This window comes from Hippopotamus amphibius, chromosome 12, assembly GCF_030028045.1.
Source record: "Hippopotamus amphibius kiboko isolate mHipAmp2 chromosome 12, mHipAmp2.hap2, whole genome shotgun sequence".
Classification (NCBI taxonomy): domain Eukaryota; kingdom Metazoa; phylum Chordata; class Mammalia; order Artiodactyla; family Hippopotamidae; genus Hippopotamus; species Hippopotamus amphibius.
In genome coordinates, this window is record NC_080197.1 from 16,363,904 (window position 1) to 16,389,189 (window position 25,286).

The 25,286-nt window shown below is 42.0% G+C and overlaps 1 protein-coding gene across 1 annotated transcript; it reads right to left on the reverse strand.

The window, feature by feature from the left end:
• Nucleotides 1–70: 70 nt before the first annotated feature.
• On the reverse strand, nucleotides 71–19,638 carry YWHAB (tyrosine 3-monooxygenase/tryptophan 5-monooxygenase activation protein beta). The gene is made up of 6 exons (XM_057701634.1): nucleotides 19,453–19,638; nucleotides 6,699–7,001; nucleotides 4,321–4,444; nucleotides 3,309–3,472; nucleotides 2,328–2,423; nucleotides 71–2,024 (listed from the first exon to the last, which is right to left on the reverse strand). The coding sequence occupies exons 2-6, from the start codon at nucleotides 6,996–6,998 to the stop codon at nucleotides 1,968–1,970; spliced, it is 741 nt and encodes a 246-aa protein (XP_057557617.1). The 5' UTR covers nucleotides 6,999–7,001; nucleotides 19,453–19,638; the 3' UTR covers nucleotides 71–1,967.
• Nucleotides 19,639–25,286: the final 5,648 nt, after the last annotated feature.

The following is a 25,286-nucleotide window of genomic DNA, read 5'->3' on the forward strand; positions in this document are numbered from 1 at the left end:
GCCCCAAATAAGTGTGATCAGAACAGTTAGCTAGTTCTGGTGGTGATACGGGTGGCGCCACACATCCATGCACAGGCCAACTGATAAAACTTTTTATTTCACTTCTGAGTTTTTACACTTTTCCTGATTATTCTGTGTAAGGTGGAAACTAGAACTGTTTAAAAGACATACACAAATCTAGTACATCAATAACCGGGGTTTTTTTCTTTTTTGCTATGCTATTTTCACAACCAAGGGTGTGCTTGCTAGGCAATATAACCATCACAGAAGCAAACGTGAGGCAGAATACTGGTGAGGAAAAACAAAGCGAGAGAGAGCTACCAGATATACAGACAGGCTCGTTCCACATTCACTACTGCGTTTTCAAGCGCCAAGTATCAACTGCACATTTTTGTTCAGCTAGAAAGGAGAGAGGGATTTTTTTTTTCTTTTGGTTTCTTTGAAATCAGTGCATGAATGTTTCTTTCCTCATTTCAGCAGACGGACAAACAGATGGACACTACGGCTACGTGGAATGCTCAGGGGAGAGGGGGGGATACTGTGAGACTGGTAGGCCTGGCTATTCCTGACTCTCCCCATCGCAGTGTTCATGCAGCTTCCCTGTATTATACAGGGTCTTGTTGAAACGTGTCTGTGAACTTGACGGGATGGGTACACTTGGGAGAGCTGGTGAGAGATGCTAACAAGCATTATCAGGGCTGGTGGCAACAGAAGGAGAAACCATGAATATCTGAGAAGTACTTTTTTGAGTCAGATCTTGGTGTGACTGAAGAGCAACCATCATGCTGAGAACTGGAGGAAGACAGAGCTGAGAGGCAGGAAGCTCTTTTCAACTCTCTAAGCAAGGCCGGCTCACCCAAGTGCTTGCCGACATCCCTCACCCCCTCCAGGCCCCCTGTCCCTGCCCATCTAGTACTAAACCTTCAACAAAAGGCAAAGAGAGAGAGAACACAAAGAAAAAAGTGTAAGGAAGCAGAAGGACAGAAATTTGGAGAGAGAAGAGAAAAGCAAAGTCAACGGTCAAAAAGGACAGTGGGAAAGGTTTAGATATCAACATTTTAAAGCCCCGAGCTAGGAAGAACCCAGACTGAGTACTTACTCCTCAAGTGAAAGGCAGTCTCTGCAGAACAGTTTTCTTAAAGGTATTACCCAGGATAAGGCCATTCATAAGATACACGGCTTTTTTTTTTTTTCTTCTTGAGCTCGTGGTTACAGGGAAAACAGATTCCACTATGAAAGCACACGTTGCCAATCAGTAACATGCTGCTGTAGGAAAGGGGTTGGAGTCACGTGTGGTCTATGAGCACTGGACCTTTGCATGGTGTTGTAACCCAGTTATCTGCCACCAAGAATGTTAATTTCTGGCTTCGAGTTTCCTCAGAGGAAGACACTGTGGCCATCGGCAGTCATGAACTTTTAAGCGGCAACAGCCTGAATGGGTCAAGTGTCTACAAGCCCTGAATGGAACTGGCAGAATCACTGTGAATTGCCGTGAAACTCGAATGCCAAACGAGAGGTATCTCACTCCAAGTCCCAGTGTCACAATATAATCTCTATAACTTTCTGTACAACTTTACAATGGAACTGTATTTCAGTGACTGTTTTGAATCGAATTAAACTTTCCAAAAAGTAACACGTAATTCAGATCTATTTTTTTTCTACCAGTAAGTGTTCTGCTAAATTACAAAACCCCATAATCACAGTGTTCAGTTTTTTTTAAATTAAACACACAGTAACCCTGTCAATGGTAATCAAAATCAAAACTTCAGAATGCCGTGGCATTTATGTGACCAATCTGAGTTTTAGATACAAATACCAGCTGCTTATCCCATGGACCATTTTTGCTAGGCTGAGGCTGTGAAAAATTGAAAGTCGACGTACGATTCCTTTTTTTTTTTTTATCGCACAAAGGGATATATGTGGAGGGTACAGAGTGACACTGAAGAGATCATGAAGCACGATAGACATTAGTTCTCTCCCTCCCCGGCATCTCCTTCGTCTCCCTGGTTTTCCGACGTCCACAGCTGCAAGAGAAAAACAGAATTATAAACAAAGTAGGGCTATTAAACTTTCCTCAGGGAGGTGGCCCAGTCTGTATCATCTCATCTCACTCAACTCTAAAATTCTTCCTATATTACTGCAGACACTGATGGCAAAGGTCAAAACTTCAGTAGGCATTTATAAGGTAAATTTAAAATTTTACAAATTTAACAATACTTACGGGATACAAATCCCCTCGAGTCTCAGGCAAGAGTGAATTACGAGGTAGAGGAATAGGAGCAAGCCATAAGCCCTCCAGAAGCACTCACGGAACCGGCAATACTTACAGTGAGATTGTCTCTAAGCAACTGCATGATCAGGGTGCTGTCTTTGTAAGACTCTTCATTCAGTGTGTCCAATTCAGCAATCGCTTCATCAAAGGCCTAAAACAAAGAGCCTTTAGCAAAGAAGTCACAGATCCCTTGGAACTAGTTTAGCCCAATTTTTTTCTGCTAAAAAGTGATATCATTTCTCTTTCTGCATGGCACTTTGGGGGAACTTAGGCCATTGTTACCTTGTTTGCTAGTTTATCAAGCATCAACCAACAATAACAAAAATTCCTAGGTCACAACTTTACTGTACCTATTAAGTCAACGGGTATTACCGTTAACCCAGCACACTCATTCTAAGTGAGCTCACGTGATTTTTTTTAATTACCAAAGATGTTTCTAGTAATCCCCCCTTTTCTCTTTAAGCTGAAACTCAAAAGGTCTGGATACAAGGGATAAACAGAGAACGGAAGCTCAACTAACTAGTGGAACTTTGAGCATTCATTTCACACAGTTTTTACCAATTACAAATTTTTAAAAGAGCGTGCATATTGAAAGACTACAAAAATATGTAGAAAAAGCCGCTGGGTTACCAAAAGAAGACAGGAGGTAATTCAGTACATAAGGAAAACAAGATCTGATTTCCTTCCTTTACACAGCCATAACCTCTAATCTTGGTACAAGGATAACAACGTACAGCGGAGGCCTATAGTCCAAAGCGTGACAAGAACTACACACTGCCTTCTCCCTGGATTGTCTACAACCACCCCTCACTCCCCAAAGAGTAATCAAACAACACAAACAAAAATCAGCAGGAGGCACTGAGAAGTCAACAAGGAATAGGTCTGTATTTATTCCATAAAAGATATACTCCTACCCCCAGAAAAATCTTCACAAAAGTCTAAGACAATGAGTTATGTTCAGGTAATTTTTAAAAAAAAGTACTAGAAAGCACAAGCAGTTTTACTATGATCAGAAACCACAGAGGGTCTTTCTCACCGTTTTTGCCAGGCTGCAAGCCTTTTCAGGAGAGTTTAGAATCTCATAGTAAAAGACGGAGAAGTTAAGTGCCAGGCCCAGTCGAATTGGGTGTGTGGGCTGCATTTCTTTCTTACTAATTTCAAATGCTTCCTGGTAAGCCTGCTGGGAGTTCGACACAGTGGCTATAAGAAAGATAAAAATATGAAAGGTTGGGTCTTTCATAGGTTGCATCGTATGCTGGATCCACTATCAAATTATTTTACCCAACTGGGCTGCAGCAAATGTGCTATCAAAGGAGGGTCAGTGTCTCTACCATTCGATGAATAGTCAATCCTTTGTTAGATATATACTCTAACCCAAGTACTATATTAAATGCTTTGAGGGAAAACAAAGACTATGATGACAAAGTCTACAAAAGCAGTCAGGAAACACAGAAATAACCCTGAACAAGATAGAACATGGAAAACAATGTGCTCTAATGGAAAGATCATGGACTTCAGAGTCAGACTCAAAACTGGAATTCCCAACTCTTATTAAGTGTATGGTTTGGGCTACGTGAAAACTTCTGTGAGCCTTGGTTTCCTTATCAGAAAAAAAGGACAGCCTCCCACCTACACTCCTAGCATTGCGTAAGGAATGAGACACACAGGAGGCACTTAATAAAGCATAGCTATAATTATTACCATTACACTAATGCATGTCAATGACAAAAGAAATGCATCTCTATTTATTATGGTGGTTTCATTCTAGCAAACATTTTAAAGTTTCATATCAAAAAAGATAACTGCCAAATAATCCTTACAGATCTCTTTAACTGCACCTCTGCACCAGACTTTTAATGCCCTCCATATTTGCCCCTTAGATATTCTGTCCACCCCCATGACCCTGTTTATCACTGGTCAGCACAACGCTGTGTGGTCCTTTAATTTTAAGTTCTGATTACAGACAAAGCAAAAACTTCAATTATTATGAAGACTGGCTCCACTACTGGTCAAATTTCTTAAAAAAAAAAAAAAAAAAAGTTACTTACTTTGTTTATTGTCTCCAGATGCCACCTCAGAAAGATATCTAAAATAATCGCCTTTCATTTTCAAGTAGAACACCTTACTTTCTGGTTGTGTAGCATTGGGAATAAGGTATTTATCCAACAGCTCCTAAAAAATGATTTACATTCTGCTAAGAATCTGGAAGTATTACTTACAAGATGTTAAAACTATGTTTGAGATTCAAGATACATACTATTACTTCTAAATAATTTTTTTTGAAGGTTGAAAAAAACATAATTTTCATCCAAAGGTTTTCAACAGCTTTTAGCCCAGGTCATTACAGATGCCAGTATTTGTCTATTAAAAATCACTTTGACCATCCATAACGGATTAACTCAAGTATAGCCATACAATGGAATGCTACACAGGCATTAAAAATGATAATATGCAGTTTACTGTGTGCCAATTATATCTCAATAAAAGTCCTTTAAAAAAAAAATGACAATGCAGCACTACTCTGACAACGTGGAAAGGTTCTCCAAAAGAAGTCTGAGTGGGGGGAAAAAAGCAGATAATAAATACCATATGAATCCTATTTTCATATTAAAATAGGTATGTGTACATGCACACAAATACCTACGGGAAAAGTCTAGAGGGATATTTATCAAGATGTTAATAATGGTTCTCTAGCTGGTAGGATTAGAAGTGATTTTTTATTTTCTTATCTATACTCTTCTGCCCTGTGCTTTTTTTTTTTTTTTAAACATGAACTTGTATTAATTCTGTAATCAGAGAAAAAAAAAAAAAAACTCTTTCCATTTTGGGAGAAAAAAGGTGGCAATAGGGCAAAACTGCCAAGAACTAGGTTTAGAATTGATCAGACCTGGGTAGAAATCCCTCCTCTGCCGCATACTATCTGTATGACCCTGGACAAATGACCTAGTCGCCCTGAGCCTCAGTTTCCTCAGCTACACACGGGGAATCGGAACAGCCACCTCCTAGCATATGAGGATAAATGAGCCAACGTTCACCAAGTGCTTAACACGGTGCCTGGCACGTAGGCAGCACTCCAAAAGTAGCTAATACTATTATTAATAATAAATTCCTTTAAACATTTATGCTTACAACAAAAGCAGTTCTGAAGGAGTCCAAGCTTCGTATACAGAGCAATATTTTCGAAGAGTTGTTTTAGAATGTGGCATCCTGAAAAACTGGTTAAGAGGCAGTAAGTACCATGCTTTTCTTCACATTCTTTCAGATGCTCGTAAAAGCTGGTCTACAGTTCAGGAATTAGGGAACTTTCTTGCCTTTGGGATGCATGCCATACTTCATCTGAATACCAGATGTACCTAACATTCGGGAATTAGTGCACCATTAACAAACCCCCAAATTACCAACAGGCAACAAATTTAGCCATGACACTCTTATACCACAAGTCTAACAAAAAGAGCAGCTCAATGCAAAAGCTTAGTTGTAAGGGGATTTAATCAAAGTGAGAAGATGCAGGGGCAGTAGTCGTTTTAATATTCTTGGCAGGCAGACAGGGTGTAACTCCTTGTGGGTTAGGGATGAGGAGTACTGCCTGGTGGCTGACAAGCTTTGTACTGGTTTTCAAAAGAAAGGTGTCAAGGGCAGTAACTCGGAGAGGCAGCCAGCAGGGGAGGAGGTAGATCCACAAGTGTGAATTCCTTTTCCCTTCAAAGCAGCCCTCACCGTTCATTTTTACCTGATTTCACCTGGAAGAAAAAGAAAGTTCCCAGTGGGCTCAGGATGTGAGGGAAAGACAATCTGATCATGATTTGCTCTGGGATATGCACCCCTCCCATCCAACCCCAGACTGTGGCTCGAGGGAAAGCAGTTAGGAATCAGTCGTCCGACTAACGCTTATATAAAACACTGGAGAGGAAAATCCCCAAACCACTTTAGATTTGCCTTCAGAATGCAGGCCTGAACTGATGGACACGGCTAACTTGCAGAAAAAAACAGGACTCAACACTGTGCACGGACTGGGGAGAGGCTGAAAGGCAGGTCAGCTTTCTGCTCCTCTCTCCCCTGCTGGAGGCAGCACCGCCATCGAACTAATACAGAGAATAGCCTCTCTGTGGCTGCATCTATCGAAAATCCTGCCTCTCCGGCCTCAACTTCTAAAGAAAAGATGGAGGGATGTTGACCACAGGTTCCCGTTTTTCAGCGGTCTTTGGAAGGGAGAGGAAAACATCCCGTAAGTGACGAGCAACCTCCGATCAGGTAAGAGGTAAGAAAAAATATCACATCATATGCTTAAAACTTAGTTGCAAATGGTTTTCAACTTCCCAATATATCCAGACACCTTTCTCTCGTGAGCTGTTTGAGAGTTCGCATTTGTACGTGAAATGAATACTATTAGAAATCGTGGTTTAGAACAGGAACACTGGCCTCTTACCAGAACATCATTGCAGATGTCCTGCAGCTCCGCCTCGATCTTCTCACGGTACTCTTTGCCCATCTGCTGCTTCTTCTCGTTCCTCTCTGTTTTCTGTTCAATGCTGGAGATGACACGCCAGGAAGAACGGCGGGCACCAACCACGTTCTTGTAGGCGACGGACAGCAGGTTTCTCTCCTCATTGGAGAGCTCGTGCCCCTGCTCTGTGACTGCCTTCATGGCTGCAGCCATGTCATCGTAGCGCTCGGCCTGCTCGGCAAGTTTGGCTTTCTGTACCAGCTCACTTTTATCCATGGTCATTCCCTAGAACAAGAGCGAGAGAGAACGAGGGAGGGAGAGAGGGAGAGACAGAGAGAGAGAGAGAGAGAGAAAGAGAACGTCAGGTTTTGGGGCCCAGGAAATGCACGTGTGAATCTTCTTCCAACCCATCTGGAAGGAAACATACCTGAATGGGAAGCATCTACTTCCAAATGCCCTCAGTAATACCGAGCATGAGCGCCTACAGGGTTAGGCACTTTGCTATGGGTCTTTTTACTCTTTTGGTCAATTTTCCCAAGAGTCCTACAGGGCAGATATGTTCCCAACAATCCCTTCCCCCTCCGTGAGGTGAAGAAACAGAGGTTCAGAGCAGACGAGTGGTGTGCCCAATGCTAGGAGGTGGTAGAGAGCAAGAACTCAAACTCCAGTCTCTGCCTCTCAAGTGATTTTCCTGCACTTTCCTAATCTGCCCCAATGCACAGAGACGGCTTAATTCTTTAGAAGCTTATGTTAAATATGTCCTTTTCTTCTTTCAAGCATTATCTGGTTTTGACCAAATCAGTTTTTCCCCATAGTATGCAGAAAAATACCTTTAAGTGGAACGACTGTTTCAATCAATCTTAAAGCAAAAGATATGACTTTCAGTGTTCTATTTGGCAGTGCCCATGAAGCAGTAGGTACCTAAAAAATAGGAGCCATTTTTATCACATCTTTTGCAACACACTAACTTTGTTACAAGGACACACTGTCTATGAGAGCAAAGACCTAGGGCAGGCAGATTTGGCTCTACCTAGCACCAACTCTGCTACTTACAAGTGGCATGACCTTTGCCAATTCACTCAGCCTCTGAGAGCTTCCATTTCCTAACCGGAGAATAAAAATATTTCCAACTCTCCTGGGGCCGCTGTGAGGCGCAAATGACCGCATCTACGTGAAGGCACTGTAAAATGTCTAGGCATTATATACCAATATCAGGCACTAATTCTGTACGTGGTACAGGTTGCAAGAGATATGGGTGTATTCACCAAGATGCACAGCAAGAGAACTGCAAATCATAATTAAGTTTAAGTTTTCCTGAAATAGACAAAAATCTTAGTGATTTCCATTTATCATTTTATCAAACCCTCTATACACCAGTGAATACTTCTTAAACGATTCACCTCACCTTAGTCAATTCCCCACTACAATAATCACCATTAATAGAGAGTGCAATAATTTTTGGATAACATGTAGCCAAAAAATTAGTTATTAACCAATAAGAATTAGTTTTATGTACTGTTGGTTTAAATTTCAATTGTATATCCACTTGTGCCACACTGTAAAAATATATTAATATCTTAAAGTGTAAAAAGATAAAAATACTACTTTAAACAGTAGTGGGAATGGCAATATTTTTAAAAGAAATTCTTTCATTACTTTTTACATTGTATCACAATTTAAGACTCTGGTTTTGCCTCAAAAGTCATTTCTGTATTTTCAAGGGAGAAATTCTACAGATAGGACCCTACCACAAAAAAAGTTTTATTAGATGGAGGACAATTTTAAGATATACCCTAAATCTAGACAAAGCAGAAAGAGTTGGTTTTGTAGTTTAGAACTATGAGTTTTCTTCCCATCACTTATTATCTAAATCATATTCAGAGCTGTGTCCTACATGAGGCTCACTGACTCTAGCCTTACACTCTGAAGCAGGTCTCACCTTGATCCATCTGACTGCACCCACGTCACTAGAATGAAACAATAGCAGCGATAATAATCCATCTGCTCGCCTACATTTCCCAGCAACCCCTCTGCACTTAGGACGGGTCATACAGTTAATTCTGTCCAGTGAAACATAAGTATAAATGATGCTATTCCCAGATACTGAAACTGCAAAAAGCTACGTGAGGCTCTCTTCTCTCACAGCAGCCATATGATCTAGATGATGCTGTCACAAAATAGCAGTTTCTGTAGCCTGAGTCCCTGAGTGATCGTGTAGTACAGAGACTTCTGCAGGCCCATGCTGGACATGCAATGTGAAAAGGAAATAAACCCTTGCTGGGTGAAGCCACTGAGATGTTGGCGCGGTTTGTATCATGTGCAACACAACCTAGTCTACTCTCATACAAGTACATCACAAATACACTATTCATCCTCTTAAAATTATACACTTTCTCCATATGTCTAACTTTCTTGATCATAAGGTCTTTCTGATCAGGATACTATCTCCATCCATCATTAAACAACCCCACTTCACAGTCCCTAAAAGTGAGAGGCAGAGGGAAGCCAACTTTCAACGAACTTTAGAAATTTTCCAGTCTGAAGACTAATTCAGAGTTAGAAGTCACTTAGTGGCCCACTCCAAAGTACATAAATAGCACCTGTGCAGCTCTACCCAGCAAAGATTGCAATTAATCAAAGTCCTGGTCAAAGCCAATTCAAAGCTAAGCCATCCCGTGCGGTACTACAAAAGAGTAATAGAGAAATACAATTAGCACTGCCTAAAGGATGCCATGAAACTCTCTGGCCCTACCAAGCCCCTCAATTAAGGTCCCCTCACCCCAACTTCTCCTCTTCCCAATCACATCGCTCCGAAGAATCCTGACTACTCCTTGGGACCTACCGAAGGTACACACCCTATTTCTCAAAATAAAATGTGGCCTTTCTGGTTTGGGGCCAACTATTTCTGGCTTCTTTGGGATCACTGCAGAGCTCTTGGAAATTGAGAACCATGATGATATGGTAAAACTGAATGCATATCTTAAAGAATGTATCCATCCATCAAAACATTTTTAACCACACCCCCCCCCCCAAAACCCAACAACTTACAACAAACAAAATCCATAGCTAAATGTCCTGATGCCTACTGCTTACATAACTTTTGACTTATATAACATGGATTTTGAAGCAGCTAGCCCAATATCAACAGGAAACGGGTTACACAACACCCAACAGTCTGGAGGAAGGCAGCAAGACAATAGAGAAATGAAACTGTTCCTATTTCTACATCCCTAATAAACCTCCCATCCATCATTTTTCCCTAGTCTCACTGCTTTCAGCCTCTCATTAGCTTTAACCTCCTCCATATCTGCTATTAGACCCATTTTAAAGCTCTGCTCAAGTCACTTCCTGCCCCAAATCCTTTAAAGTTCCCTACTACTGATTAGTAGAATCAGATTTCCTCCCCTGTCAGTGAAGGTTTTCCAAGATATCTTCCCAGACTTTTCTCAAACATGCCTTCCCCACAGCAGGTGCTTCTGCCAAAATGGTTTTCTTCCACATGCTTTTCTGTGTCTGTATTTCTGCTCACCAAGCCATTCCCTCTACCTGGAATGCCCTTTCCCATTTATACTGCATATAAAATTCTTCAGCGCACGGCTCAAGTGGCATCCCCTCTATGAAACCTGTCTAATAAGACAGCCACTGGCCACATGTTAAAACTGTAATGTTTTGGATACATGGAGTTAATTTTTTTTTTTTTTTTTTTGGCCATGCCGCATAGCTTGCAGTATTCTAGTTCCCCAACCAGTAATCAAACCTGGGCCCATGGCAGTGAAAACAGTCCTAACCACTGGACCACCAGGGATATCCCTGGAGTTAAATTTTTAAAAATCACTAAAACTAATTTCATCCTGTTCCCTCATTTTTAAAATGTAGCTACCAGATAATTTTAAATTACATGGGACTCACGTTCTATGTCTATTGGACAGCACTATTCTAAGCTGAAAATAGTCTCACAAAGCATTTCATCTATACTTCTCTTACTGTCTTAGCACATTTTGTCAGTACTACAATTATCTGTCTATATCCCTCAAGTCCCTTCCCACACTATAAACTCCTTTAGGGCACATCCCCCACAGCACCGTGCACAGAATCGGCAGGAACAATTTTTCGCTGAATGAACGAGCAGTTCCTAAAAAAAACTGCAAATTTGGTAGAGCTCTGTCTCTTCTCAAATAATTCACAGCACCTATTCTTCACAAGCACATTAGATCCTCATTACATCTGTACCTCACTCCATGTACCTCTGCACTTGATTTTCAAAATTACCCTTAGTCACACCCCGACTCTTACTCAGTAACTTTGGATAACTCTCTTTTCACTACTCCATCCAATCTAAACTCTCATCAGGCTTGCAAAGTCCCTCATAATTTGGCTCCTCTGTACCTGTTAGGCTTTCTCATCCACTGTTCTCCAACATGTACCTTTCTCCCAGGCTGGACATCACCAAATACCCTTAAACATCATGCTTAAACAGGTCTGAAATTACTTCTGTAATTCCCTTCATCTAGAAAAGTCCTCCCACTCACTGCCTATGCAAACTCTATCCATCCATTTAGGGCTAGAAATACTTCCCTGACTACCCCCACCCCCACTGACCTACCCAGCCCACGAATCCAAACACACTTGTAGCCTCTTACACAGTTTACACAGTCTAGGCTTCTCTAGCCCTCCATTCTATACGTTCTATGGTCCAGGTGATAAGTGGTGTACCATTTACAAACAGTGGCACGTGTGTATGTGCTCAAAGGGAAGCTTCACATTTGTTTCTCATCTAATGCCTAAAACTTTGCCAAGTACAAAACTAATACTCAAGTAAGTATCTGAATTTTTTCAGCAAGTCATTACTGGGAGGCTACCTGTGTGTGGTGTGGCAAGAGGCCTGTGTGTAAGGGCAGAGGCTGCTACTACGCCACCTTGTGAGCTCGGTCAATCTCAGTCTTCCAGTGTCTAAACTGGAGGTAATAGCAGATACCTCAGGAGAGGTGCTGTGAAGATGAGAGGCAGGGAACTAAAGAATAATAAATGTGGAAATCTTTTTTTAAAAAAGTGCACAGTGCACAACAAATTGGAAGTACTGTTATTCCTCTCACAGTACGTACACATCACTGTTTTAGCCCACAAATGTGAACTTGGAATTAAAAAAAAAAAAAAGATAACCCATGAGAAGGAAAAACAAGTCTAATTAATCTTGTACAGGAAGTGAATATGTTACAATGTTAACATCCCTGGTAAGACTCCACCCCTCAATGGCCTAAAAAATGGACACCTTGTTAACTGTAACACTTTCATTCATTAGCTCCTAATTTCATTAGGAGGTGCCAAATAGTAATGGTTCATAATGAGAGCTTACTTTTCTCCTGAGACTTTTGAACTGAGGTCCCACCAAAAAAAAAAAGGCAAGAGAGCTTTCATTTGCCCCTAAAAAGCCTTAAAAGACTAAAGTCTCCTCATCAGGCTTGGCACTAACAGCACAGAGTCAAGGTACCACAGAGGACAAAAGTATGAGAAGCCACAAGGTCTAACCCTGTAGCAGACCAAGAGATTTCCCAGATCAGGAAGATGCTGACATGCTCTCAAGCACAGGCATCCAATCTCTTCTCAGCCACTGCAGAGGCTGGGGAGCACCTGCTAATTAAACCAGCAACTACTTAGTGAAGAATGGGAAACCTCTAAATATCCAACAAGGGAGTGGCTGAAAAAGACACAGCTGGCACAAGATTACATGGCCATCAAAAGAAGGAATTTAGTATCATAGAAAGATTTGTTAAAGAGGTATAGGGGGGTGGGCTGTACAGCAGTCTTCCATTTTTGTAAAATATACCCTAAAGAATATTATGAGGAATAATTCTAAAGGTGCCCATGAAATAATAGGATTTCCACCAAATAAATGAAACCCTAAATCAGACAGTAAATGCTGAAACAAAAGTATATATGAACCAACCTAACCCCTGTATCTCAATTCTTTGCCTAAGGGGCATTTTTCTAGCCCAAGTCAGAATCCTGAGAGGTCATTTCCCAGTGGCCAGAAGGACACATCCAAGGATAAGAAGGGGAAAAAATTAAAATGACTATCCAATGCTAATCTATTAAAAAAAAAAAAGCAAAAAGCACTGCAAAGGACCCCATGAAATGCAGCCTTGAGAAGTAATAACTTTCAGCTATATTTTTTTCCCAAGGAAAAGAACATGCTCAATTCTAAAATACTGAGCTTTGAGTTTAATAATTTGCTAGAGATTTAAAATCAGGATTCCATTATCTATCAGGTGTCAGGATTACTGAAGCTCTAACATGAAACCCATGAGTGGGACCTGTTTTTAGAAAAGCCCTACATACAACAAATCTGGGCTTCTAAAGTGAAACTAAGTAATTTTATTTTTTGTTTTTTTTTCTTATTTGGAATTGACCTTTATTTAATTTTGTTCCTATTTATTTTTTTAGCTCTTTATTGGAATATAATTGCTTTACACTCTTGTACCAGTTTTTGAGGTACACCAAAGTCAATCAGCTAGGTAATTTTTTTTATTTTTATTTATTTATTTATTATTTTGGGGGGTGGGGCAGCTAGGTAATTTTTAAAGTAATGTCTCTGAATCTCAGTTTCCTCAAATGTTAAAAGGAAACATTAACAGCTATCAAATAAGATGATGTACAGAAAATGCCTAGACAGTGCTGGTCAAAGTAAAAGCTCAATAAATAGGCATATATTCTTACTCTTGAGCTATGTCCCAAAAATAATGTATACAACTTAATGTGCGTAACTGTAAGTGAAAAAACTACCAGTATTTCCAAGAACTCTTTTTTGGAGTTGGGAATAGTATGGTCCTCCCCTCAGAGAGCTGAAACTCCCAGGACAGGAACACGAGAAGGGAGGACATATTTAAGGGTTATAAAGCTTCTCCTTGAAGAAGCAACCAGGTAGAATTCGAAGGGGGAGATTTACTTTCAAAGGGGCCAAGTCCTGACTGGTTTCACGGACTGGAGGGATTCTGTGTAGGAGAGAAAAGGGGGGCTTGAGGAAGGGCCAAGAAACACAGATGTATGAATAAAGCACATGGATGTTTCTCTAGATGAAAAAGAAGTCATAGGCCAAAGCAGATGAGGAAATGAAAGTTAAGAATCTGGAGAGAGGAAAATGACAGGAGCATCTTAAAAATCCAAGCGAAAAAGTTCCATGGGGTAAGGAACTGACAGTAAATTCTCAGTAGCATTCACTGATGTACCATCTCACCCACAGCACCATCAAGTCAAAGTCACAGTTCTGGAGTCACTCTGCTGAAGGAAAAACACATGCCAAGCTACTGTGGGAGGGACTGAGAGAGTCAGTGGAACCAGGTGTTTAGTGGGTGTTACCCAGAAAAAATGAAGTATTCCTGGCTCTTAAAGAATTTTAACTACTCACTGAAAAACACCTGCTCTAAACAGGGGTCTGTGTGCCATTCTACACACAAAATTCAGAGTCCTGTAATAAATTTAATTCCATTCACACACTTGTAGGCTCTTTGTTAGAAAATGAAACACAGCATGTCTAAAATACAATGGCAATAGCTCTGATATCCGGCCAACACTGAACAGTAGAGAGAAACATCACTTCTGTTTCAAAATCCCTTCCCTCTTTCACATCAGTTGTTGAATATCATTAACTATGTCCAATTAGCCAGAAGTAAACCTGAAACAATGGAGGTGTTAAGTAGCTATCCCCAAGGTCATACAATGTGAATCAGTAGCAGACATGACAAAAAAATGATCTCTTGGCTTGAAGTGATCAATAAAATAGAATAAAATTTTAAAATATGCTAATTCTGATCCATAAAGATAATCCACATCGTGAATAAGGCCCACCAACATAATGGAAGAACCCAGTCCAATTTACCAGTACTACACACCAACTCAGAGCTTACCTGACCTCTGAGTCTCAGTTCTCTCATGCATAAAATAGGCACATCTACCTAAAAGGGTTCTTCTAAGGAGTAAATTAGTTCATGATGCAAAACATTTACCACAGTCTCTGCACACTGTAAGCACTAAAATGGCAGCCACAATATATTCCACACAGAAGTCTACAAACAAATGGTCAGCCAGTGAAGGGACACTTACTACACACCTCATTTCTTTTCAATTCAGATGGCCTTCTTTAAGATTTTTAAAAGGAAGGCACATGATAACTTACCTATGCCTATTTCTTAAGTAGCAGTTATCAGAATTTAGTGTAAATGTCTTTGCTGGCTCCCACAATGGATTGTGAGCTTAAGGTAGGAACCCAGACTTCTATCTTTGGGCACCTAACATGTAGCACGATGCCTGCCACATTGAATGCGAAACTACCTGATCAACCGATGCAGTTTTTTAAAGAAGAGAACAGGCTGCTACTTCCTATGTGGATAGAGGTAAGCAGACCACATCTGACCTATAAAATACAGACGGTATTTATACTCTGTCTTAGACTACTCTTTGAAAAGAGCCATCTCAGCTCCAATCAGGAGACAACACTACACTTTCTGACCAATCGTTTCTCAGGTACCCATTGTTATATTTCTAGGTTCAAACTGAGTTTCAAAACTCTCTTGGACTCCTCTATTCAAAAGTCCAACCAACTAGCTGTACAAAAAGCCACACAAGCTTATTGGTTTAGTAAATAACCACAAAATACCCATCACTTACGGTCTGCCTAATATACAAAGTTATCACAGTGAGGTTTGAGAATTGGCCTTAATTCATCTAGCTTTAAAACTCAAAATCAAATTAGCAGTTAAAAACTGCATATACCAGTTTATTGTATGTCAATTATATCTCAGTAAAAGTCCTTAAAAAAAAAAAAAAACCAACATATGCCAAAAACCCATCGGATTGTCAAACAAGCTTTAAGGTGAGGTTTGTGGGCTAACACTAACAATAACCAGGGCTTATGACTACTTTATTGTCTCCTCCAATCTCTGCTCTGGTCAAGGCCATTCAGAAATAACTTTTATTGTTGGGTCTCTTAGGGAACACAATGAAATAAACTAACCAGTACAGGAAAAAACTTACATAATAGAGGGCTGGCCAGATTATTTTAAAAAGTCACCTTACTAACCTACAGTCTGCTGGAAATGCTTGATCTCTAGGCCATCGATCAATTTCATCTCACTGTAAGTATCAAAAACATGTAATTATGCTTATGTTAGAAGATCTTTCGGCAGAGAAAGCAGAGAGATGACTGGCTTTTAGCATACACATGACAAAACAGAAAGTACTTTCATCCATTTTTCCTCCCTAAGTAGTTCCTTTAGAAAAATTCCCTCAGAATCCAGCTGTTAGTCTCTCCATCATGACACAGAGAAGGCTAGGATCTATTCATGTAGAGACCAAGATGGTTTTAAAGCTTAAGAATTGCTATTATACAACTAATTTCTTGCTTCCAAACGAGTGTGAATTGTGGTCACCTGTCCCTAGAAAAATGTAGGAACCTAGGAACTTAAATTCCCTTTACAAGTAACTTTTAGTTCATTCCCTAAGGTGCCCTCTTTTAAAGGAAAACTGCCTAGTGTGATGCCACTGAAAGAGTAGGCAGCGTAACAGGACATTAGAATTCTTTCTCTGCTTATGTAGATATAGACACTTGGTCCTGACCAAATTCTATTAGAACAACCTAAGATTGGCTAAATCAGTGTGCCACAAAGTAACTGATGAATTTTCTCCCTAGTATGAGGCAAGCACTAGAAAAACTGGGTTTTTCACAAGATTGCTTCCTAATGCACACCCAGCAGTATCTTCCCTGCATGCCAGAATGAATATACTCCCTCCCCCCAATAAATGACATGATATCTATTTCCAAAAATAGCTAAAGCTCCTGTCCAAACACATTTACTTCAATAAGATACATGTAAAGAAAAATTAACTACTAAATGGTGTTCACATGAAAGATATAACATGTGTCATTCTTCCACAAGCAGAAATCCATCACTAGAGCCGGACTGCCTGGGTTTGATTCCCGGCGCCAGCACTTACCCCATGCTATGTGTGTGTGCCCCCAGGAAAATTATTTAACTTCTCTGTGCCTCAGTTTCAACTGGAAACCAGCAGTACTTACCTATCATTGGTTGTTAGGAAGGCTTAGTTAATACGTGTAAAGTGCTTAGAACAAAGCTTGGCACACATGAATGGTAGCTGTTATTATTACAGCTTGATGCTGCCTCAGCTAGGTGATAAATCATATGGATGGACTCCATATGTGCCTATGCTCTATAGCACATATGCATGTCTTATCTATATATGTGTATATTCATGAATATAGTCAAATAACAGTTATTAAACATTTGGTATACCTCACACCCTGATTTTAATTATTGAGTTTGTCACAATAATACATCAAAGACTATTGCCATTTGCACTGATCAGATGAAAAAATGGGCTCAGAAAGACGGCATATGTAATAATGTATCATTTTTTGAAAGCAACATGTATACAAAGTAGGACTGGGTCTCATCAGAATGCAAGGGGGGGCCTTAATAGTGAACTCTGTGATTAAAACACAAAACCAGGGCTTCCTAGGTGGCGCAGTGGTTAAGAATCTGCCTGCCAATGCAGGGGACACAGGTTCGATCCCTGCTCCAGGAAGATCCCACATGCCACGGAGCAACTAAGCCCGTGTGCCAAAAAAAAAAAAAAACAAACAAAAACACAAAACCAAAAGCTTCTGTTTAACAATTTACAGTTTGCAAAAAGGTCTCCTGACAGCTCTGGAGACAGAGAAACCAGGAACCTGAGATTAAGCAGCACACCAAAGATCACACAGCTAGAAAATGCTGCAGGCAACAACGGAATCAAATTTATCTGACTCCAAGTCCAGTGCTCTTTCGGGTTCTGTATTCACAGCCAAATGGGTAAAATGCACTTTTTGCAGTGGCCCAAATCTCTGGAGACTGCCTGGAGAACTAGCATTATGGAAATGTGCTCAGCCTGGTTTTGTGGAGGCTGCCTCCCTGATCTACAAGAGCTCCAATTCTAAAATGGCTCCAACGTGACACAAGCACTGCATGATGGGAAATGTACAGAAGATTACAGGGTAGGAGCTATACTGCAGGGGCTGACAGGCCATAAATATTTGCTAGTGATGAATGAGGATATTCAACCTGGAAACTAGGTGTGTGGTCTAGGCCAAATCATCTCACTTCTCACAAGGACTTCATCTATAAGGTGGGTGAATGATTTCTTATCTCACTGAAAGGAGAGGCTTGGGAAATAATTCAGCAGTTGCTACTGGATTATAAACCTTCCACTGTGAAGATCACCTGTAAAATTCTAACTTGGGTCCAGTAAAACTGACAGCTTTTTCCCTCAACATATGTGCTAAGGACACAGGTCCTAGAAAAATGAGGGCTCAGGTAACTGATATATTCCTAAATAAGAAATGGGGTGCCCTGGAAGAAGTCTGGAAGGAAATGACCAACAATCATTAACACTTTTTAACACATATATATTTCTAACACAAAAAGGCAAAAAGCTGGGTACGCACGTGCCTAGTTCTCTAAACTGCGTATGTGTGTGGTTTCATATGAACAATTGAGACTGAATGAGAGATGCAGAGAATTTTTTCATATTCTTCCAAGTGCTTCATCCTTCTGTTTTGGCTCCTGTGGCCGCCTGATTTTATATGTTCATGACATCATCTTGCCAAATTCTGTCTCCCACACAGGGCAAGTAACATCAGAACCTGATGCTATTTTGCCTTACCAAGGGAAAAGCAGTGATGGCAAAGACAAGAGACGTGGATTTTTACAGAAAGGTTGGCAAACTGTCTTACCAATACTGTCACCTTCGAAAACCCCATTACACGTGAGTTCCCCATTTGCAACAGACAAAGACGTACTCATCTTGTGCAGAAAAGGGGCCTAATCACTCCCACCCCTTTGCCACCACCAGGGAGGCCACCAGGCAAATTTCAGTCCTAAGAACGTGCTAACACAGTATGGGGGAATTTGGGGCGAGGACACAAAAGGTTCCACATTAAATAACGGTAAATACCGTGGGAAAATATTCCGATTCTCAGCCTCTGACATTTTTTTTTTCCTGGGGAACCGACCTGACTCAGAAACCGGTTCCAACAAATGCATTTTCTTGATTCAAACCTCAACCCTGTGCCTCCCAGGGAATCTCGGATCTTACCAGGCTCGCAAACCAGTGAACGATGATGAAATGGCTTTACTGCAAAGTGGGAGGGGGTTTTCCCTCTGCTCTCTCCCAAGGTTAAACCCCTTGCCCACCCAGAGGGAGTCGAGCAGGGGCATTGGAGCTCGAAAGCTCGCCCGCCTTTGGTTACATTTTCATTTTTGGAAACCGGAAAGCGAGGAGCAGGGGTGACAGAGCTGAAAGGGTCGGTTCTGGCTGCTCGAGGTGCAGGGAAGGGTCGCGCGGGGATCGAAGCTAGAGAATAAGGGAGGGTTGGGAGGGGGTCCGTGGCTCGATGTCCCTTCCGGCCGGGTACGGAGCCGCACCCCGCCCGCCGGGCAGGGCCGCAGGCGGCGAGGGCGGCCCGGGCCTCTCCCAGAACGAAGGGCCCGGCCCCGGAAACAGGGAGGGGCCGCGGCGAGGCCGAGCCCGCGCCGCAGGCGGCAGCACGGGGCCGAGGAGGCCGCGCGCCGCCGCCCCCGAGGGCCACCCGCGGGGTCGCCCTCGTCGCCGCCGCCACCCCCGGTGGCGGGGGGAGTTCTGGGCTCGGGCCCCCGGGGGCCCGGGGCGGACCCCCCGCCGCACTCACCGTGGGAAGACTGCAAGAGGCAAAGACGCTTGCGAGCGGAGCTCCGGGCGCGGTGACCGCTTCCTTCCCAAGCCCGCTCCTCTGGCGGCGGCGGCGGCGACGGCGGCAGCTACCCCGGCTCCGGAATCGGCGGCGGCGGCGGCGGTGGCGGCGGCTCCACTTCCGCTCCGGTCACCACTTCCGCTCTCGCCCGAGCCCCGCCCCTGCGCCGTCTCCTCATTGGGCGAGCGGGGCACGGGGTTGCCCCGGCCGTCCGAGAGGGGCGCCGACCGAGGGAGGGGGACGGAGAGCAGAGGGTCGGGATGCTGCGGCCGGGGGAGGGCGGGGGTCCGGACCTGGAGCGAGGAGGAGCCGGGCGCAGGGGGACGGAAATGGGGGCGGGGAGCGGAAAGAGGAGGTGGAAGGAGTGGAGGCGGAGCTGAGCGGAGAGCTAGACAGGGGACGTGGGGGAACAAGGGGGACTGGGCGAGGTTTGGGGTTGGGCGGGCCTGAGGCTTAGGCTTGGAGCTCGCCCGGGCCAAGCCCAGAGTCTCCGAGGTCATCGGTTCCCACCCCACCCAAAAGCAATCATCACGGGGTCGGAGGTTAAAGTCGGTCCTTTTTTGCTGTGTGCTTTAGGAATACTGGATTTAGGGAAGGACAGAAATTGCTCGTTCCTAAATTTTCTCTTAGTTCTCCCTTCAGTCCTTCAAGGTACTGATCGTTTCCTCCTTTTGCGGACTGAGGAGGTCGGGAATCGGACCGGCTAAGGCCTTTTTTTTAGAAGCCTGTGTCTATGATCTCTTAATTGATACCCCTTCCCCAAGATCTTAGAGGCAGATTAAGGAAAGGAACCAGGCCTTTACGCGCCTCCCACCCCCCCACCCCGGACTGCTCTCATCATTTATCAACATTCTTCACAAGGCTGTTGACGATTAAACGCAGTTCTTCCAAATGCCTCACCTCTATTCCTGCCTTTCATTCATTCTTTAAGCAAATATTTATTAAACAGGCTTTATGTTTAGTGCTGGAGACAGCAAGAACAAGACAGACGGGTCCCTGCTGTCTTGGAGTTTACAGTCTGATAGGAGATGATAGAACAAATAGGCTTTGGTCGTTTCTCCTTTGCCTTTGCTTAGCTTAATGATTGACTTCTAACTCATTACCCTACCCTCCACCCTGCTCCCATCAACTGCCAAAGTGATCTTTTAAAAACTTTATTCTAATTGTGTCCTTCTTCTTTCTTAAATCCTTCGGTGATTACTCAGACCTAGAAGACAGTTGATAAACTCCTTGAGTGCGACAATCAAGGTTCTCCAGAAGCTGCCCTATCCTTAAGCTTCTCCCTGATATTTCTTCCCCATCCCGAAACCCCAGCTCAATTGGATGATTCCTCATCCTCCCAGTATGCCAGCTTCAGTCTTTCTAAACCTTTTGTATTAGTTTCAACATTAAAATCTGCATCTCTGCCTTGTCTGGCAACACTGTGTCCACATTTCTTTGTGGCAACAGTTGGCTGAAATCAAGGGATGGCTGCCCACTCTAGATCAGGCATGGACTTGTCAAAGTGCCCTACCCCCACCCCTGCCCTCCCAACACCTGAGTCTGCTTTCCTCATTTAGGTTATCTGTCATATATAGGCATCTGTGCCAGTGACCCCTTACTACACCACCTTTTAACCCCTTACTACACCACCTTTTAACCTTTTAACTTGAGCAACATTGAAAGAGGGTGTTGTGTAATATAAACAGCATGGATTTGACATCAAAACCACAGGATTTGGACCCTGGAAAGGTTTCACAAGTGCAAAAACTTCCTCATGGGAATCCATTTTGGCAAACCAAAGATCTGTAATCCAGAGACTGCTCAGATTGAAATAAACCTTAATGTGATGTGACCTTAGGCCCCCATCCAGTAAATATCCTAGAGGGTTGGAGGGCTCATGATAATTGTACCACGAATTATGTCATCAGTGCATAGAGGGAACAGAAGTGCCCTATGCCAGGCATCCCTGGGTGCCTGCTAATGGGTTGCACAGATTAGGTGCTTTCATCACTTCTGCATTCTCAGCCAGAGGTGGGCAAACCACAGCTATTAACTAAAAGAGACACAGATATTAAAATACAATGTGGCATATGCAGCCATGGAATGTATATGCCCAGGGTATTATGGGAGCATGAAGGAAGGGCACCTAACCCATCTTGAGAGTATGGTGAGAGAGTAGGAAAGATTTCCTTGAAGAGGTGATACTGAAGCCTTAGATTCCATAGTGAATTTATTTTAGTTAATAGGCTTTATTTTTTTAGATTGGCTTTAGGTTTACAGAAAAATTAACCGGATAGTACAGAGAGTTCCCATATACCCAATTTCTCCCCACCCACAGTGTCCCCTGTTATTAACACCTTACATCAGTATGGTACATTACTTACAATTGATGAACCAATAATGACACATTTTTAACCAAAGTCCATAGTTTCCATCCAGGTTCATTCTTTTTATTGTACAGGTCCAAGGATTTTGACAAATGGGTATCAGGTATCTACCATGACAATATCATACAGAACAGTTTCACTGTCCTAAAAATCCCCTGTGCTTCACCTGTTCAACTCTCACCCTCTCCTCTCACCTCAACCCTTGGCAATCACTTTTTTAGTTTTGCGTTTTCCAAATGTCGTATAGTTAGAATGATACAGTATGTAGCCTTCACTGACTGGATTCTTTCATGAAGCACTACGATTTAAGATTCCTCTATGTCTTCTTATGGCTTGATAGCTCATTTCTTTTTATTGCTAATAATATTCTGTTGCATGAAGGTATCACCGTTTGCCCATTCATCTACTGTTATGGGTTGGCTCGAGTCCTTCAAAAAGATATGTTGAAGTCCTAATCTCTGGTACCTGTGAATGTAACCTTATTTGGAAAAAAGCCTTTGCAGATGTAATTCAGTTACAGTGAGGTCATTAGGGTGGGCCCTAATCCAACATATTTGATGTCTTTATAAAAAGAGGAAGAGGTCATATAGACACACACAGTGAGGGGGGGGGATACCATTTGATGAGAGAGGCAGGGATTGAAGTGATGCAGCTACAAGCCAAGGAGTGCTAAGGACCTATAACCACCACCAGAAACTAGGAAGAGGCAAGAAAGGATTCTGCCCAGAGTCTCAGAGGGAGCACGGCCCTGCTGATACCTTGATTTCGTACTTCTAGCCTCCAGAACAGTGAGAGAATAAATTTGGTTGTTTAAGCCCTCAGACTGTGGTACTTTGTTACAGCAGCCCTGTGAAACTGACACGCCTCCTGAGAGACATCTCGATTCAGCTCTTGACAATTATGCGTAAATCTGCCATCCGTATCCCTGTGCAGGTTTTTGTGTGGACACGAGTTTTCAACTCATCTGGAAAAACACCTGGGAGCGTGATTGCTAGATCATGTGTTAAGATTATGTTTAGCTTTGTAAGAAATTGCCAAGCTGTCTTCCAAAGTGGCTGCACCGTTTTGCATTTGCACCGTTTTGCATTTCCACCGTCAATGAAAGAGAGTTCCTGATGTTCCATATTCGTGCCAGCATTGGGTATTGTCAAGTTTGGATGGTTTTTATTATTATTTTTTAATTTCATCCATTCTTACATAAATGTGTAGTGTAAGACCCTGGTTTGTCTCCCCCAAAGTTTCTTTTTCTTCCTAATATTCTGAAATTTCATGATTAATGGCCTTGAGTCACTCAATGGTTTTCCTTTCTTCTTTCCTTCCATTTTTTCTTCCTTTTTTCCTCCTTACTTCCATCCCTCCCTTCCTTTCCTTCTTCTTTTTCTTTCTCCCTCCCTCTTTTGTTTCTTCTTTTTCTTTCTCCCTCCCTCTTTTGTTTCTCTTTCTTTCACTTTTTATTATAATTTTCAAACAAATACAACAGTAGAGAGAATAGTACAGTAAGCTCCATGTACTCATCACCCAGCTTTATTTTATTGTAATACTGTCCCACATACTGTTTTTAGCAGCACTATCTTGCAGCAAATCCCCGACATTATATCATTGCATTTGTAAACATATTAGTATGCAGCTCTAACAGTAAGAACTTAAAAAAAACAAAAACAAAAAATATAAGCATAATTCCATGATCACACTTAAGGAAATTAACAATAATTTCTTACTATTTTATAAGGCAGTCCAGGTCCAATTTTCCCTAATTGTCTCAAAAGTGACTTTTCATATTTGTTTACCTAAATCAGGATCCAAACAAGGTCTATGCAATGAATTTAGCTGCTAAATTTCTTGTCTCTTTTAATCTTTAATAGTTACTCCTGCTCCTCCTTTTTTTTTTTTTTTTTGGGGGGGTACACCAGGTTCAATCATCTGTTTTTATACACATATACCCATATTCCCTCCCTTCCTTGACTCCCCCCCCTCGAGTCCCCCCCACCCTCCCTGCCCCAGTCCTCTAAGGCATCTTCCATCCTTGAGTTGGGCTCCCTTTGTTATACAACTTCCCACTGACTATTTTACAGTTGGTAGTATATATATGTCTGTGCTACTCTCTCGCTTCGTCTCAGTTTCCCCCTTCACCCCCCACCCCCTCCCATACCTCGAGTTCTCCAGTCCATTCTCTGTATCTGCATCCTTGTTCTTGTCACTGAGATCATCAGTACCATTTTTAGATTCCGTATATGTGAGTTAGCATACAATATTTGTCCTTCTCTTTCTGACTTACTTCACTATGTATGACAGATTGTAGTTCTATCCACCTCATTACATATAGCTCCATCTCATCCCTTTTTATAGCTGAGTAATATTCCATTGTATATATATGCCACATCTTCTGTATCCATTCATTTGTTGATGGGCATTTAGGTTGCTTCCATGTCCTGGCTATTGTAAAGAGTGCTGCAATAAACATTATGGTACAAGTTTCTTTTGGGATTATGGTTTTCTTTGGGTATATGCCCAGGAGTGGGATTACTGGATCATATGGTAGTTCTATTTGTAGTTTTTGAAGGAACCTCCAAATTGTTTTCCATAGTGGCTGTACCAACTTACAGTCCCACTAACAGTGCAGGAGAGTTCCCTTTTCTCCACACCCTCTCCAACATTTGTTGTTTCCAGACTTTGTGATGCTGGCCATTCTGATTGGTGTGAGGTGATACCTCATTGTGGCTTTGACTTGCATTTCTCTGATGATGAGTGATGTTGAGCATCTTTTCATGTGTTTGTTGGCCATCTGTATGTCTTCTTTGGAGAAATGTCTATTTAGGTCTTCTGCCCATTTGTGGATTGGGTTATTTGCTTTTTTGGTATGAAGCTGCATGAGCTGCTTGTATATTTTGGAGGTTAATCCTTTGTCCGTTGTTTCATTGGCAACTATTTTTTCCCATTCTGAGGGTTGCCTTTTAGTCTTGTTTATGGTTTCTTTTGCTGTGCAAAAGCTTTTAAGTTTCATGAGGTCCCATTCGTTTATTCTTGATTTTATTTCCATGATTCTAGGAGGTGGGTCAAAAAGGATCTTGCTTTGATGTATGTCAAAGAGTGTTCTGCCTATGTTTTCCTCTAGGAGTTTGATAGTGTCTGGCCTTACATGTAGGTCTTTAATCCATTTGGAGTTTATTTTTGTGTATGGTGTTAGGAAGTGTTCTAATTTCATTCTTTTACATGTTGCTGTCCAGTTTTCCCAGCACCACTTATTGAAGAGGCTGTCTTTTTTCCATTGTATACTCATGCCTCCTTTGTCAAAGATAAGGTGCCCATATGTGTTTGGGCTTACTTCTGAGTTCTTTATTCTATTCCATTGATCTTCCTTTCTATTTTTGTGCCAGTACCATACTGTCTTGATCACTATGGCCTTGTAGTATAGTTTGAAGTCAG